Source organism: Mesocricetus auratus, unplaced genomic scaffold, assembly GCF_017639785.1.
Source record: "Mesocricetus auratus isolate SY011 unplaced genomic scaffold, BCM_Maur_2.0 Super-Scaffold_100020, whole genome shotgun sequence".
Taxonomy (NCBI): domain Eukaryota; kingdom Metazoa; phylum Chordata; class Mammalia; order Rodentia; family Cricetidae; genus Mesocricetus; species Mesocricetus auratus.
The window spans coordinates 40,181,799-40,198,062 of NW_024429201.1; the positions used below are offsets into that span (position 1 = coordinate 40,181,799).

The 16,264-nt window shown below is 40.9% G+C and overlaps 1 protein-coding gene across 8 annotated transcripts in view; it reads right to left on the reverse strand.

Moving 5' to 3' along the window:
• The window catches only part of Mctp1 (multiple C2 and transmembrane domain containing 1), a 521,330-nt gene that overhangs the window by 61,608 nt on the left and 443,458 nt on the right, over positions 1–16,264 (reverse strand). For all 8 annotated transcript variants that reach the window (XM_040728844.1, XM_040728841.1, XM_040728842.1 and 5 more), the window contains one exon: positions 8,776–8,829. In XM_040728844.1, coding sequence (XP_040584778.1) covers positions 8,776–8,829 — 54 coding nt within the window. The remainder of the gene's footprint in view (positions 1–8,775; positions 8,830–16,264) is intronic.

The window sequence follows — 16,264 nt, forward strand, 5'->3', positions numbered from 1 at the left end:
ATTTTAAAGTCCAGTTTGTTAGATATTAGGATTGCTACCCCTGCTTGTTTCTTGGGTCCATTTGATTGAAAAATTTTTCCCAACCTTTAACTCTCAGGTAATGTCTGTCTTTGAGGGTGAGGTGTGTTTCTTGTATGCAGCAGAAGGAAGGGTTCTGTCTTCGAATCCATTCTGCTAGTCTGTGTCTTTTTATGGGTGAGTTAAGGCCATTAATATTGAGGGATATTAATGACCATTGATTGCTCATCCTTCTTCGATTTGCAATGGTTGTTGTTGGTGGAATTATGTGTGGAATTTCACCCCTTTGTTCTTTTGGCTGTTGGTAGAGAGGGATTCTCTAATGCCTATGTTTTTCTGGTTGTAGTTAGCTTCCTTGGGTTGGAGTTTTCCTTCCAAAATTTTCTGTAGGGCTGGGTTAGTGGACACATTGCTTGAATCTAGTTTTGTCATGGAATATCTTGTTTTCTCCGTCTATAGTGATTGAGAGCTTTGCCGGGTATAGTAGTCTGGGCTGGCATCCATGGTCTCTTAGTGTAGGTAGAATATCTATCCAGGACCTTCTGGCTTTCAGAGTTTCCATGGAGAAATCAGGTGTAATTCTGATAGGTCTGCCTTTATATGTTACTTGACCTTTTTCCTTAGCTGCTCTTAATATTCTTTCTTTATTCTGTATGTTTGGGGTCTTGATTATTATGTGGCGAGGGGATTTTTTTTTGTGGTCCACTCTATTTGGTGTTCTGTAGGCTTCTTGTACCTTCATTGGCATGTCTTTCTTAAGATTGGGAAAGTTTTCTTCTATGATTTTGTTGAATATGCCTTCTGCCCCTTTGAGGTGGATTTCTTCTCCTTCTTCTATACCTATTATTCTTAGGTTTGGTCTTTTCATGGTGTCCCATATTTCCTGGATGTTTTGTGTTAAGGATTTGTTGGATTTAAGGTTTTCTTTGGTTGATAAATCCATTTCTCCAAGTGTATCTTCAACACTTGAGATTCTCTCTTCCATCTGTTCTATTCTGTTGGTAATGCTTGTATCGGTAATGCCTGACTATTTGTCCAGCTTTTCTATTTTCTGCCTTTCTTCAGATTGTATTTTTTTTAATGTCTCTATTTCAGTTTTCAACCCTTGCAGTGCTTGCATTGCTTCTTGCAATTTTCTGTTTATCTTTTCGTCCATTTGTTGCCTTTTATGAATTTTTTGGTTTGTTCTTTCTTCCATTTCTTGCATTTTTTGGTTTGCTTTTTGTTCCATTTCTCGTATTTTGTGCTTTGTTTCTTCTTCCATTTCCTGCCTTTTTTGGTATGTTTCTTCTTCCAATTCTTGCATTTTTTTGCTTTGTTTTTTCTTCCATTTCTTGCATTTTTTTTGCTTCGTTTCTTCTTCCATTTCCTGCCTTTTTTGGCTTGTTTTTTCTTCCAATTCTTGCATTTTTTGGTTTGTTTTTTCTTCCATTTCTTTGAGGGATTTTCCTATATCCTCTTTTAGGGCCTCTATCATTTTCATGAAACTGCTTTTAAGGTCGTTCTCTTCTGCTTCATTCGCATTGGAATGTTGGGGTCTTCCTGGTGTGGAGTCTCTAGAATCTGGTGGTGTCATATTTGTTTTTCTGTTGCTGAGTATGTTTTTGTATTGTCTCTTTCCCATCTCTTCTTCTTGTGGGTGCAGAAAGAGCCCCTTACTGGTCTGGGGACCAGAGTTCCCTTTTGGTGGGTGCTAGCAAGTCCAATAATCTGGTGGTTCTTCTATTCCTTGTCCAAATGCTGGTCCCGTGGGTGGAGAAGAACAGGAATCTGGGGCGCTTAGCCTCCTACCTGGTCCCCTGGACCCTATGCTGGGTCCTGTTGTACCTGATCCGGAACAGCTACTCCCCTGGTCTCCCAGCCTCCTCTGGTTTCCTGGTCTCGTTGGTGGGAGAGAAGATCTGGAGTCTGGGGTGCTTGGCTCCCGTCGGGATTGGGAGCTCTGTGCAGTTCCCAGGCGATCTGCAGGCACTGGAACACAGGCCGGGAAGCCGGCCTGTTTACCTGATGATGCTGGAGGAACCGCTGCTTCCCTGGACTCCCAGCCTCTTCTCAGCACCAACTGGACTTAATGGGGTTCAAAAAGTAGACTTGCCCGTTGGGAAGGAGGTGTGTTGATGAACATATGGAGGGGACTGAAGGGGAAGACGTGAGGGGTCGATATCTTCGTGTACTTGTGTCTCAGAAATCAAGAAAACAATTAAACGCCTGCTACCCTTTTACCAGCCTATTAGCCAAGGTCCTAAGTAGGGACATGTAGTACTCCATAGATGGGAAACAACTCACTATCATTTGGAAATCTTTTTTTTTCTGAAACAAAGCTTTAAGGCAATGTGGCTAAAAATGGTGTGGTTTGTATTCTTTCTCATTTCCATATTGAATGAAGAACTGAATAGTCTCATTGACCAAGTCAATAAAGAAAAACTAGAGACTTATATTTACTGCTTTGTAATATAGCGTTCTTACTGAAGCACAGCGAACACTGTTGGAGGAAGCTGCAACAGCTGTTGTAATGAACTATCATGAACCCTTACAATTTTGTATTGCAAAAGTCCAAAATGGGTCTCACGGGGCAAAAATCAAGATGCAGGCAAAGGCCCCGGGGGCGAGGGGTGGTCCCGTTACCTCCTCTCTCCGTCTTCTGCAGACTGCCTGCGTCCTCTTGGCTTGAGGTTCCCCTCTCCACACTGAAAGGCTCCAAGGAGTGCGCCACCATGCCACAGACAGGATGTGTTGCATAGGTTCAGTGTTCAGAGCGTGGCCCCTTATGTCCCCGTGGGGAGCGCTTGTGTCCCACAGTGGTTTGTTGGTCCACAGAGTAACCCCCATCCGGGGGGTGGGCTGGCCTAACCCTGCACCGCAGCAGCATGCTCTGTTTGGCTGTAGACCCAGAGTTTGCATTTCTTGACCCTGTGAAACACCCTGAGGCTTTCAAGTCTTCTCAGTGGCGCTGAGAACAGAGGGCTGGCAAACAGCATGGCCTTCGAAGAGCTTGGATCCCATGCCACCTGTCACACAGCTGGGCGACCTCAGCCTTCAGATTCTCCAGCTGTTCCAGGAACTGTTTCTTCTTTCTGTCATAGTCCTGAGGCTTGAGGTTGGCCACCGCTGTGCAAGGGGTTGCCACTGCCATTTGCTCTGACGGCCTCTTCTTCTTTTAAGGGCACTTGTGATTATATGGAGTCCACTCGAATAATCCAGGGTAACTTCTCTACTTTAAGGAAAGGGATCAGCAACCCTCTTATAGGTTGCCATCATTCCTTTTCGTTATGCCGTACAACACACGTACAGTTTGTCTTGTCTCACCTCCCTCTCCTATCTACACACATGGTCCCCAGTGCAGCGGGAAAGAGCTAGCTACGCAGCATCCAGAGTGCAACCTGGAACTAAACAGCCTCAAGCGGCAACAGCATGCCCCTCGCTGCTCTGTGAAAGCTCTGAAAGATGGAGTCTGAGCTAATTTGTGACTGTACTTTAATCCTGTCTCTTTGCAATACTGGGGTTCAGGTCTGGGACCTTTTGCACACTAGGCAAGTACTATACCATAGCCATATAGCTCCGGTCCCAAGTATTATAATTGTAAATTAAGGTGGTTGAACTATATTATTTCTTAGTTATTCTCAAACTTTAATGTCACTATGTTTCTAGATGAAGTAGAAATTCTTAAGAAATTGAGGTCATCAGCCCAATGGGGCTGGAGCCTTCTCTACATTTTGGTATTTTTATTTTTCCCAAAAAGGAGAAGAGGAAAGAAGTGGTCTGTGAGAAGTCCTCTGCCTGGCCCATTGCTCCTTTCTCCAAACTAAATTTGATAACCAGTAAGCTGGACACATTGCACCTGTATTTTTATAGGAACACATATTCTGCAATACCTTATATTGCTATAATCTTTGCAAGTGCAGATCTAGGCTGCCTAGGTTGATTGCTTCCCTTGTTTATTATTGTATGACAGCTGACACCCAATCTAACAGTAGATCTAAACAATGAACACAAAGATTGCCACTATAGAGAATGGACAGGAATACCCAGCTGCCATATTCAGTTTTCTTTAAGAAAGGGAAATTACCTTTGGTGGGCCTGATGTAAGCATGTGGGCTCTTAGATAGGGCTGAAGTTTGGGGAACCCAAGGGAGATTCCCCACTGATGTGTTTTAAGACAGCTAGGCCACTAGGAGCAGAAAGAAGAAACATGAAAACAAGGATTTTGGTTCTCCATTCATAAGAAACTGGATCCTGCCAACAGACAGCATCATCATTTGAAGTGAATTCTGTTATAAACCCTGCAGATGACAACTCGGTCTGACTTGCCCAAGGGAGTCAGACTGTGGACAGAGAACCAGTTGGTGTGCCTGTATTTCTGGCCTATTGAACACATGGATGCAACAACACCACTTGTTTATGCCTTTAAGTTTGTGGTATTTTTGTTATACAGACACAGAAAGTGAATAAAGGAATACAATGGTGTCCCAGTTGAATGTGAATTTGGAATTTTTTTTAAAAGAGAATTTTCCTAGTCACCTTTCATTTAGCCTTTCTCTACATCCTCAATTGGCTTCCCCACCATGGAGTTATTTCACTGAATGTAACTGGAAAATGCAATTTTGTCAGATTAAAATCTTTTCTCATATCACTTAGAATTATCTCTTTCTTTTCTCCCTCACTGCCAGCTTAAAATGCAGAGATGTATGGATCTTGGGTACAGTGTACACATGTTTGGATTGAAGAATCAAATAAAAAATACAAATATCAAGAATTAAAGATGTAATTCAAATATGTTTCATTCATTGCATTTGGCTGTCTGGAAACAAGTAACCTTGACATAACATCTGAAGAAAAAGGAGAAGCTGTGTGAGCATAAATGCGTGAATGTGTTCATATCTTTTATCAATAAACATTGCTAGAATGTAATGCATTTGAACTCACGTTTCTCCTGCTGGAACCCAGCACTCTGCCTTCTGCTTCCTGATGCTGCAGCTGGGTTTTATTGCAAGTGCAGGGTGTACCGTGGGAAGCACGCTGAAAGTTTTTAAACCACAAAAGGGGTTTGCCCTTTGTTAATTGATGTCTAGGTTATAAAGACTGGCCACTGTATGGTTATACGATGTGGTGTGGACAAGATTATATGCTTGCTGATATTACATGATGTGGAGTGAGCACAACTGTATACTTGCTGATAGCACCACTTAGGATATTTAGTTAAACCTTACTTTGCTTATAGTCTGGTAGAGAAAGGAATTGGTGTTGGGTCAAAAAAATATCAGACTGAAGCTTTATGGTTGAGGGTTGAGAGAAGGCTTTACAAAAAATGGAACTCCAGTATGTCCCATGGTTAATTCAGAAAATAATGCTATTCCCAGCATAGCATGCAGGTGACTGAAAATATTAGAAGGCCATGATTAACATATAACGCTCACCATTTCAAACCCATGTTTTGTGCCTTTATGAAAGCGATGGAATTGGATTAAATGAAAGGCTACTTAAATTTAGATTTGAACAAATGTGGAGAATGGGTTTTAGAATGAAGGGCAAGTCCATGACTACAACACTGGGCTAAATAAGGATAAATCTTTTAGTTAAAAGTGAGGACAACAGAGATGGGCATTGATGGCGCATGCCTTTAATCCCAGCACTTGAGAGGCACAGGCAGGTGGATCTCTGTGAGTTTGAGGCCAGCCTGGTCTACAGAGTGAGTGCCAGGACAAGCTCCAAAGCTACAGAGAAACCCTGTCTCAAAAACCAAACAAAACAAAACAACAACAAAAAAGTAAGGACAACACCAATAAGAACTTAAAAGTCTCAAAATCTGGTGGTCCAGGTGAACCACAGCTGAGATTTTACCAACTTTAACCAATGTCTTCCCGACACTAGAGAAAAGTTATTACCAAGTATATCTTTATGGGCTTCAATTTTTTGGGCCTCTATCTTTTCTATGTGAGTGACTACGCTGACAAAAATCCTGCATGCTCAGGCAAAATGAAGGACTTCAACTTATGCCCACAGGACCTTGTCAAGTAGCCAATGACTTGCTCTTTCATTGTGAGAGACTAATACCAATGCTGCTCTAAAGAAAGACACTTTTCATAATCACCCAACAATCCGCTAAGTGAAAACATGTGCACGGGCTTAGGAGCAGCCTGCTAGGGGTCTCTGCTGAATGGGAAACAGGTGCTCACATTCCATGCCACGTAATACCCCATTTACCCCCAAGTCCAAAGGTTACAGGACTAATAGCCGCCTTGCGGCAACCAGGGAAAGCAAGACACTGGTCCTGTCGGAACATCTGGGACATATTTTACATACTTGCAACATATGCTTCAGCTTCAATTAAAGTGAGGCTTTGGCACATTTATTAATCTTCTTTACTTTTATCCTATAAGAGGACCCATTGACCTGACCCCACTATTACACCACATGAGAAAACAGAGAAATAAATGAGAAATAATGAGAGCTAGAGGTCAGTACCTGTTCGTATGGTGAAAAACACATTAGTTTTTTCATGAGATTCCATTATACATGATCTACACACCAACTCGAAATGGAGGAACCAATGAAAATTTTAAAGTAGGAAATGATTCTTCTCCCATTCAGACACGCTGATAGCTAAGACTTAAGTACGATGTGTGCTCTGTGAGAGCCAAGCAACAGACTGAAGCTGGTCAATGAGCTCAGGATCCTTCCTCACCTCAAATTTTCTAGTCTAAGAGAGCTTCAAAGTCTTCTGCAAATTACTACACTTGAGATTTTCTTTTAGGTTCAGACACCATTTTCATACTATCAGTTTCAGTATGGTCAAAAAAAGGGGCTGAGTTATGACCAACAGCCTACCATGAAAACGCACTGCTTGCCTATATATCAGCTACAGACAAATTCAGTTGAATTCACACAGTAACTGGTTTACTTTGGTAACAAGATTTGAAAATGTGTCAGAAGTAGGGTGTTAATTTCAGACAGTCAACCACTGGTTTGGTACGTATACAGCTCCTGAGAGTTGGTATTGCCACTCAGATGTGTTCAATCAATATCTGTGTTTTGGTGAGCTGGTTAACCAGGGATGTCTATTTGTTGACTACATTGACTACACCTAAGATCTTCTCTATTAAAATAATGAACAAGAAAAGGGACACACAAAATACCAACAAACTGGCTAAAAATGGATGGGTTGGCTTCCAGCAGACAGGCATGGAAGAAGTAGACTTCACTGGGGTTCTATTTACTGGCATTTCTAGGGGATGCCTGCTGCTGGATGGGTCTCTATGGTTGCTTTAATAACAAAGCAGCAACAAGCAAGGGAGAAGAGCTGTAAACGGATGGCAGCTCAGTCCTTAGCAGCAGAGAACTGAGCAGCATTCAGAATGCTTAGCAGCATTCAGAGCCGGCATGTTGAGTTAAAGTACAGGCTCTCCACAGCTCTGCAACTGACCTTAACAATAAATCAGACCATTTGTTGCCAGGGGTGTATGCTCATATTATTTAACTTTAAAAACAAGCTTGTGTGTGTGTGTGTGTGTGTGTGTGTGTGTGTGTGCGCACACACACGCACGTATTTGCAGACAGCATATTTTGTTAGGTTATTTTGATTGTGATACTAATGAGTGAATGAGGTACAGGAGGAAAATTTCACATCAATTTAAGAGTGGCTGAAGCTGCATGAGAGGAAAGCATGGGGTAAGCATGTGTGTTTCTACCCTACTGAAAACATCAGTTGAGTCAGGAAACAGACTGTGAGGTGAAGTAGTTAGTGTAACATTTTTCCCCTTTGACATTTGAAATGCTTGCTTCCAACACAAATTCTTCTAGTGGGGTATAACTGTACATCTCTTCTGGAGTTGAAGGTCAAGGGCTTAAATTAAGATGCTCTGGTTTTCTTCCTTCAAAAACATCATTGCTTACTGTAACTGGTTAGTTTTTGGTGGAGGTCAAAATCTGGTTTTGTATGATGACTAATGTGCAAGTAATTACAATTTTTCTCCCCTGCCTCCTTGTCTCATTTTCAGATATGTTAAGTTTTGTATTTACAAATGCCCGGAGACCACAATGCTAGAGTTCTATTTTGCTTGCAGAAGAGAGCCGCTGTCCTAACCTCAGACACGGATGTGGTGGTGTAAGGTCAGACTAATGCTTCCCTCTCCCCAAGAAAGCGCCAACCCAAACAAGCCAGAGATTAGCTGCTGTTTACTGTGGCCACCATCCCCAAGCCAACTAGCAAATGAAATGGATGTGTCTCCAAAGGTCTTTGGTGATGGAGGAGGCATGGGGACATTCGAGTTTAGGCAAGGGCAGTGAGCACATGGCTATTTAAATGTCCCCCCAAGCAGGACATACACATTCTTTCGCCGAGAAATTCTTTGAAAATTATAGATGGCATTATCCATATCCAACTCACACAGGCTACTATTTTTTCACACCCGCCTCCTTCCTCCCAAAGCATAGACTGATTTGTAACACTGAACATAGGACAAATTTTTGCCCTTCAAAAACAGTTGTCACTGCTGTTATCTTCACAATAGCTATCAAGTTTCAGACAAGCTGATATTTTTTTCCTGGCAGAAAAATATTTGACCCAGCTCTGGACAAAAGCAGAGAGGATTTATAGCCATTTCTTCCTCTTTGCAACACGCAGTGGCATTGTTAGGATGATAAACAGCACTGTCCAATTTTCTGGACTCCAACACTTCGACTCCTTTTTTACTGTCTGTGAAAACAGCGTCATGCCTGCATCCCCACCCCCGGGTACCCAGCACTGGGGAGGATAATTACCTTGTCATCTTTGTCATCGTCTTCCTCCTCGTCCTCTAGCATGGCCTCCACCACCTGCAGACGGAAACACAGGCTGGTTTTATGCTCTTAGAGGAAAGAATTTTGTTCTGTCATTTTGAACCCTTTGGAAATGAAAACTTTATTAGCATTTGAAACACGTGCTCAGAGAGTGGAAGCTTCACCTAGAGATGAAGATTAGGAAAGTGCTCAGTCTTTAACTGATTAAAGCCAGGGACGGAGCAGTTCAGCAAAGAGAAGCCTGCTCATGTGACATGTCTGGGGTCAAAGGATTGGGAGTACACAGAAGGTAGACTAACATGCACCTGCGGGCTGCTAGAAGTCATGAGATTTCCTTCCTAGCTCTTCTGCTGCCTGTTTCAGTCAGGCATAGCGCTGGATAACAGAGCATGGAGGAACCCTCCTCTGTCTAATTTCTGTTTTGCCCAACTATAAGATAAAAACTACCTCTGCTAACTGACTCATACTGGTGGTCTGTAGCATAAAACTAACAATGAATGTCTTTAATGGCTCATATTTTTATTCTTGTGTATAAAATCAACTCTTAATTGACTTGCTCTGAGTGCCAGTTTCTGATTTTATAGGTTACCTGAACTATTCCTTTTAATTCTTCATAATTGTTTTGTAAGGACCATGAATATATACTAATATTAGAAATAGATTTCATAATTAAGTAGAAGTAGTAAATATAATTCACAATGGTAAATATGGGTACTTTAAAATATTTTTATTTTACCTTATTGTATGCCTGTGCATGTGTTTAGTAACCACTTGCATGCAGTACCCTCACAGGCCAGGAGAGGGCGTCAGATGTCTTGAAAGGGGATATACAGATGATTGTGAGTTGCCATGTGGGTTCTGGGAAACAAACCTGGGTCCTCTGGAAGAGCAGCCAAGGCTCTTGATACCCAAGCCGTCTCTCTGGCCCCAATATGCATATTTTTTAAATGGAAAAGTTATTTTGGATTTAACAAACATTTTTTTTTATTTCTTTGGTCAATATATAATTGTGAACATAATAAACGTAGCTTCATGAGGCAGATGGCCAACAGGGAGTTTGCAGACTATAAGGTTACACAGTAACTTCCAGGCCAGCCTGGGTTATAGCATGTGTCTCTGCCTTAACAAACAAACAAACTAGAACTTCACAGTTTAAATAAATGTTTTACCCACAATAACATGTTCATGTGTGTGCGCTCTGTGGAAACCAAAAACAGAAAACTCCAGGGAAGTGCTTTTCAGGGAAGCCTCAGAGGACTACAATTATATAGAAAGCAAATCCCACATAGTTTCTCACCAAACTCTTGATGATGGCAGCACCAAATCCTTCTTTTGTGTGACTTTGTAATACAAAAGAAATTAAGACAGTAAGATGCTGCCGAACTGTACAAACTGAGATGCTGTGCTCGTATTCCCAAGTGTTTTCTCTCAAGTCTACTACGAGCCTTGTGTGACTTTAATGAATAACTCAAACATAAATTTCCGGTTCTCACGAACCAATGTATAACTAAAGACATCTGAAAATTCCAACTGCTCCTAATTTGATGTCATACATTACATCTTTGTTAGAGAGTAGGACTTGCAGCCTTACTCCTGAGCAGTGAGCTCCTCAGAAGAGCCACAGCTGGACAGTATGTCGCTTGTAGTATGTGTTGAGAAGGCCCACCATCCGGGGCAAGCAACCCAGTCTCCACAAGGAATCTGCTCTCATCATACTCCTGACCTTATTCAAACGGCCGATAAGTATTTGTTATAAACCCCTGGTCCAAGGTGTGCAGTATAGGTAAGGTGTAAACAGAGAGACACAGAGACTCCATCAATATTCACACCAACCCTCCATGTAGACTTTTAGTTTTCTCCTGTTTGAAGCACTCACATTATAAAAATGGAGACAGCGGTGACAAATGTGGTGATATATGATAGGACGGCCAAATTGGATTATTTGTGATGGAGATTAGATTTCATCAAAAGAAGTCACTGAGCCCTCTTGAGATTATATTTAAATGACTTTATGTCACAAATAAAATAATAAAATTATCTTATAAAATTTACATTTAAATAAAGGACTTTTTCTTTCATTCTTTTGCTGAAGTTGGCCATGAAAAGTCTTACCGAATATGAGAAGAAAATAAGCTCAAACAATGCTGACGCTAGTTTTAATTAGAATGTTTTACTGTAGGGTCTCAAATAGTTGCTTGGTGTGTGCAATCCTGTATTCAATACTCAGGAGCAGAAACAAACTATGTCCTATGCCTCCTCTCTCTCCTCATTACACCTCACGTCCAGAAGGCCTATGTGACAGGTTATGTCTTGCATATTGCAAACTACATTGTAGCTGTTCAGGAAATATTTTGGTTTGATAAATAGTTGCATTAGTCACCTGGCTGTCATATCCTCTTGCTTGTTTTTGGTTTTCTAGTGTCACCTCTTCTGCCTGGAACCAAAAGCATGCATCACTGTGCCTGGCTGTGGGTCAAATGATTGGAAAACTCCATGGTAGAGCATTTACTATTTTTTAAGTTACAAATGCCCAGCTTTAGTGTAGCTTATTTCTATCCAGATTTAAAAAATTATTAGTTTATGTTTTACATTCCAATCTCAGTTCCCCCTCCCTACTCGCCTTCCGCTACCCCTAAATATAGTATGTACTCACACATAAGTGGATACCAGACATAAATCAAAAGATACCTAACATACAATCCACAACCCCAAAGAACCTAGAACCCTCTTCCAGAAACAGATGGAAGCAGATGCAGAAATCCACAACTAACCAATGGGCCAAGCCCCTAGAGCACAATCGAAGTGAGGGAGAAGCAGTAATATGAACAAAGGAGTCAAGACCATGATGGAGAAACCCACAGAATCAGCTGACCCGAGCTAGTAAGAGATCACTGACTCAGGTCTGACAGACAAATGGGGAACCTGCATAAGACCAAACTAGACTCCCTTAATATAGGTGACAATGGTGTGACTGGGACAATCTATGAGGCCACTGGCAATGGGTCCAAGACCTAACACTAATGCACAAACTGACTTAGTGGAGCCCATTCTATATGGAGAGATACCTTGCTCAGCCTAGACACGGGAGTGTGTGGGGTGGAGAGATGCCTTGGTCCTGCCTCAACTAGATGATGGGACAGACTTAGTAGACTTCTAGGGGAGGCCTCACCCTCTCCGAGGAACAGATGGGGCATCTACTTTCTACTTCACAGAGCTAGCCTAGCTCACTTGGAAAGGCATATATAGCCCGTGTTGTAGACGAATAAAGGCAAATGATCAAAATGTTTTCAAAGAGTGGCTTGGAGAAGGAACATGTCTACATCTAATCATTAAGATCCAGGGGTCATCACTACCAATTAATTTCCAAAATTTCAAAATATGAAAAATAAACAAGCCACTTGGACAATTTATACATTTTATAAATTATATTGTGTTCAAGTGTGACTCAAGGAGGTCTACAGAGTAGGGCTTCTTTGCAAAAGCCAAACTGTTATTACCCTCCCTGAGTGGGTAATTGGCTCCAGGCAATTACTCTCCACATGTGCAGCCAGGACGCCCGGCACAGCCATTTGCGCCTACATTTGGCTGAAGAGTCTTGTGCTGTGTGCTGCTGAGGGCTTCCCTCCTCAGATGCCTTTGACTGGTACATCACAGGCATTTACGCTTGAGGATTCATAAAACAGGTGCTGGTTTCCTATTGATTTCTCTATATGACTCCAGAATGTACCCCACCAGAACGTGTTGCTCAGGTGAGGCTTAATATGCTTTGCAAAATAGTCATGGTCATAGCCCCGTCCCACAGTGCTAGTTAAGGACCCAGTCAGGCTATGTACATAAAGTTTTAGCACACTTCCTGCATCAAAACAAGTTCTCAAAAATGTCAGCTAATAATAAAAACAAAATGTCAACTGTATCTTGAACATGAATTTTTGGAAATTAAAGTATATCTTTTTTCCAGTATTCTGAATGACATAAAATTCTGTCTCATGTTTTCACTGACTTTTAAGAGACAAATCAGGGCATAGTATAGGCATAGATGAAGATTTTAGCTTGAAGTCAAGAAGGAGTCATGACTAATCTTCAGGCAGTTAGTGACTCAGTGAATGTACAGCTCTGAGAGCTTGTGTAGCTTCTGAGCTGGTCTGTGCTTTAAGACACACAGTCCAGGCAATGTAATCAGCACAGAAACTGCAAGATGAGTTAAACAAAAGCTACGTACCACTGAAGTACATTTAATGATTACCCAGAACTTCAGCCTTCCCAAGGAACTCCAACCTGTTATTCAAAAGGAGTGCTGGAGTTTTAACACTTAACTAAGGAAAGCAAATAGAAAACAAGAGCCTTCCCTCAAATTCCAGCTCTTTCCTCCTCAAATAAAACCAAATAAGTCCCACATAGTTCTTTTAGGCATTCAAAGTCCAGTAGCCCACCAACAACAATTTAATCACACCACACCACACACACGGGGAAGGATGTGTGTGTGTGTGTGTGTGTGTGTGTGTGTGTGTGTGTGTGTGTGTCCGAGAGGGGGGAGGGAGGGAGAGAGGAAGGGACGGACAGACAGACAGACAGACAGAATATTTCCTTCTCCTTCAGGGGAAAAAGGAAAATGATTGAGAAAAGTGTGTTTGCTAGAAAAGATACAGTTACTAAGCTGGATTTCCCTCTTTTTCTTAAAGGGAGAGTGTCTAAGCAAGGCTCCAGAACTTTTTCCAAATCATTCTTTCTGATACCTTGCTTGAAAGCAAGTAGTATTAATCAAACAAAAGAAGGGCACTAGGGAAGTCAGAAAGATGTAATGCAAGCAGTTAAAAGTGACATGACCTTCTGTGACGTCGCTCGTCACAGCCTATATGCCATGCACTGGAGGAAGGTCTGCAAGGAAACTGATTCTAGGCACTATTCCCTGAATGCAATACTAATAAAGATGACATTTTAAAAAACACACACAGGCAGCCCCAAACACAGTATGCCAGTTACATTACAGCCAAAGAACAAACAGATACCATTATTTTTAAAAGATAATATTTCTTCTTCATCTTCAATATTTGCTGAACATTTATCATTAACATATAAAATTTAATATGTAGCTGTACATTTAAGAAACTCTTTTCAAAGTTGAACTATATTGTATCTATAGAATCTACATGTCTTAACCAGGTGAAAGGGCATTCTTTAAATAGTTTGAGGCTGTTATTGTACCCAGTGCAGGGGGACACTTTATAAATTGAAAAAAATTAAAATTTTATTGGACTGAATTGTTAAACATCCTGGTAATGTGAATAAAGTACATGTAGAATTATTCTACCAGTGATCAAGAGAAGCGACTGAGATGTTCTGAAGAACACAGAGAAAGGTTTAGTTAACTCCATTATTAAAATCACTGCAGGCTGTCAGTTATTTATAATACATTGTAATACCAAATTAGGGTGTGTGCATACACCCAAGGTGGCAAGGGGACACACAAAGGTCCTTGAAAACTATGAAAACATCCTTTGTTATTCTTCTTAGGAGTAATGTCTTCCCCGATTCTAAAATCCCTTACATTAAAAGAAGCAGAAGAAACCGACAATATCAACCTTATTAGCATTAGACACTTGGAGCCCTAAATTTCCCTGAAGTCAATGCTGACACAAAGCAGTTTCTTTTATGTTTACATCTCCTTGAAGACAATCTTTGAATTAAGCATATGGCTTGTTAGGCTCAGAAGCAATAGTTGCACAATTCAAATATTTTTACTTCAGCAGTCTATAAAAAAAACACATTTAAAGAAATCACTCCTGGCCACACGCACAATAGCAATGTTAACTATTAGAGCAGGAAAACTGCCACAAATTTTGTGTTTAATTCCATATTCTGAATCCCCCATGGGCACATCGCAGGGCCTGTTCCCATCTCTACTTCAGAGAGTGACATAATGGGGGAGAGTAGAATGTTTCACCATGGCCTGGATTTTGTTTAGGTCAAAGACATGCGTAAACCCAGCTGGGCATGCCTTTCTGTGCCAATGGATTTATTACAGGTACATGAATGACAGGAAGTGGGGGGTGTGCAGGGACTGGAAAATGCACAGAACCACTTAAATGGTTTTGGATTTGAGAGGACCAGGCCATTAGAGATGTGCTTGGGCAGACACCATTTTTACTGTTGGACCTGTCTCCTCCAAAATGTTTGAGAAGAAACTTTTACCCAATGAATGTAACACATAAACCACATATGTAATTTATTAATTGTTTGTAATAGTAACACTGCATAGGCAGCGCTGAGGTAGTTTCACCCACGCGCTTTTCGAAGCAAACAGCAGCGGGACGGGACGACTTCCGAGCTTGATTCACACTATTAAGGATGTGACCTTGAAACGTCCCAGCCTCATCAAGATAACTGGAACACTAGATGTAATAACAATTAGTGCGGTGGCTTGCCAGTGAAGCTGAATGGATTGCCACACAAAAGAAGGCAGACTAGAAAGAAAAGCATTAGCACTCAATGCTAAAAGACCTCCTGGTTTACAGAGACTCAAAGACAATTATTTCATGGAGAATGCATTTCCGGCTCATTTTGGGAAGTGCCATGTTGTAATTTAGTTTGGTTCTCAATAGGAAGTATGGTCTTAATGTGGCTATCGGATGACTCTCGAGTCCCGCCACTGATTATGTACAGCCTGCATTCTGCCTCATGAACAGCATTCTTATTTACAGTGTAATATGCTTTGCTGGAAGGCACAAGGACAGTAGATTTACTTGACTGTCCAAGAGGGTGTAACCTTTCATTTTCTTAAGCATCAGTTTAACTTAATATGCGGAGAAACCTTTCCACTAAGAAAGGCTAGACAATAACTAATAAAATTCTATGTCCAACACCAGCATTTTAAATGAATTTCTTTTCATATTTCTTCCTGGTTTCTGAAATGTCCATTCTTACACAAAGCATTGTGAGACTCCTAGTGTTTATTTGAACTATGTCTCCATCTAAAGGATTCAAAATGTAGTGTGTTTTTTGCTTAGAAAGAATTTTAGGTGTCTTTAGGATAATGTGTGTTAATTTAGCTGAACAGGATCATAGGGTGACCATTAACCTGTAACACATTACTAAAAATTATGTTTTCTTAAAAGTGTTATTTGCTAAATTACAGTGCAAAAGGCCAAAGATTTTGAATTGTTTAATGTGTTTTTTCAAGTAAAATTAAAAGCAGACATATTATTTATTCTGTTTAAAAAGACAATATTTTTGAGGTAAAATATTTTGTTTATAAATAATAAAGAGCTCATATAAAAAAGTAATTTTCTTAAATCTTTGTGTTAAAAGTCAAAATTTCATTCCTCAACCACACCATTTTAACAAGAAAGGCATAATCTGAAATGTTTCAAACTTTGAAACGACCTTAGTAATTTTTACACCCTTGAGGTGCCTCATGCCAGCTCCGCGGTTACACATTTAACGGTTCTGCAATGAAAGAGGAGGGGTTTGCATG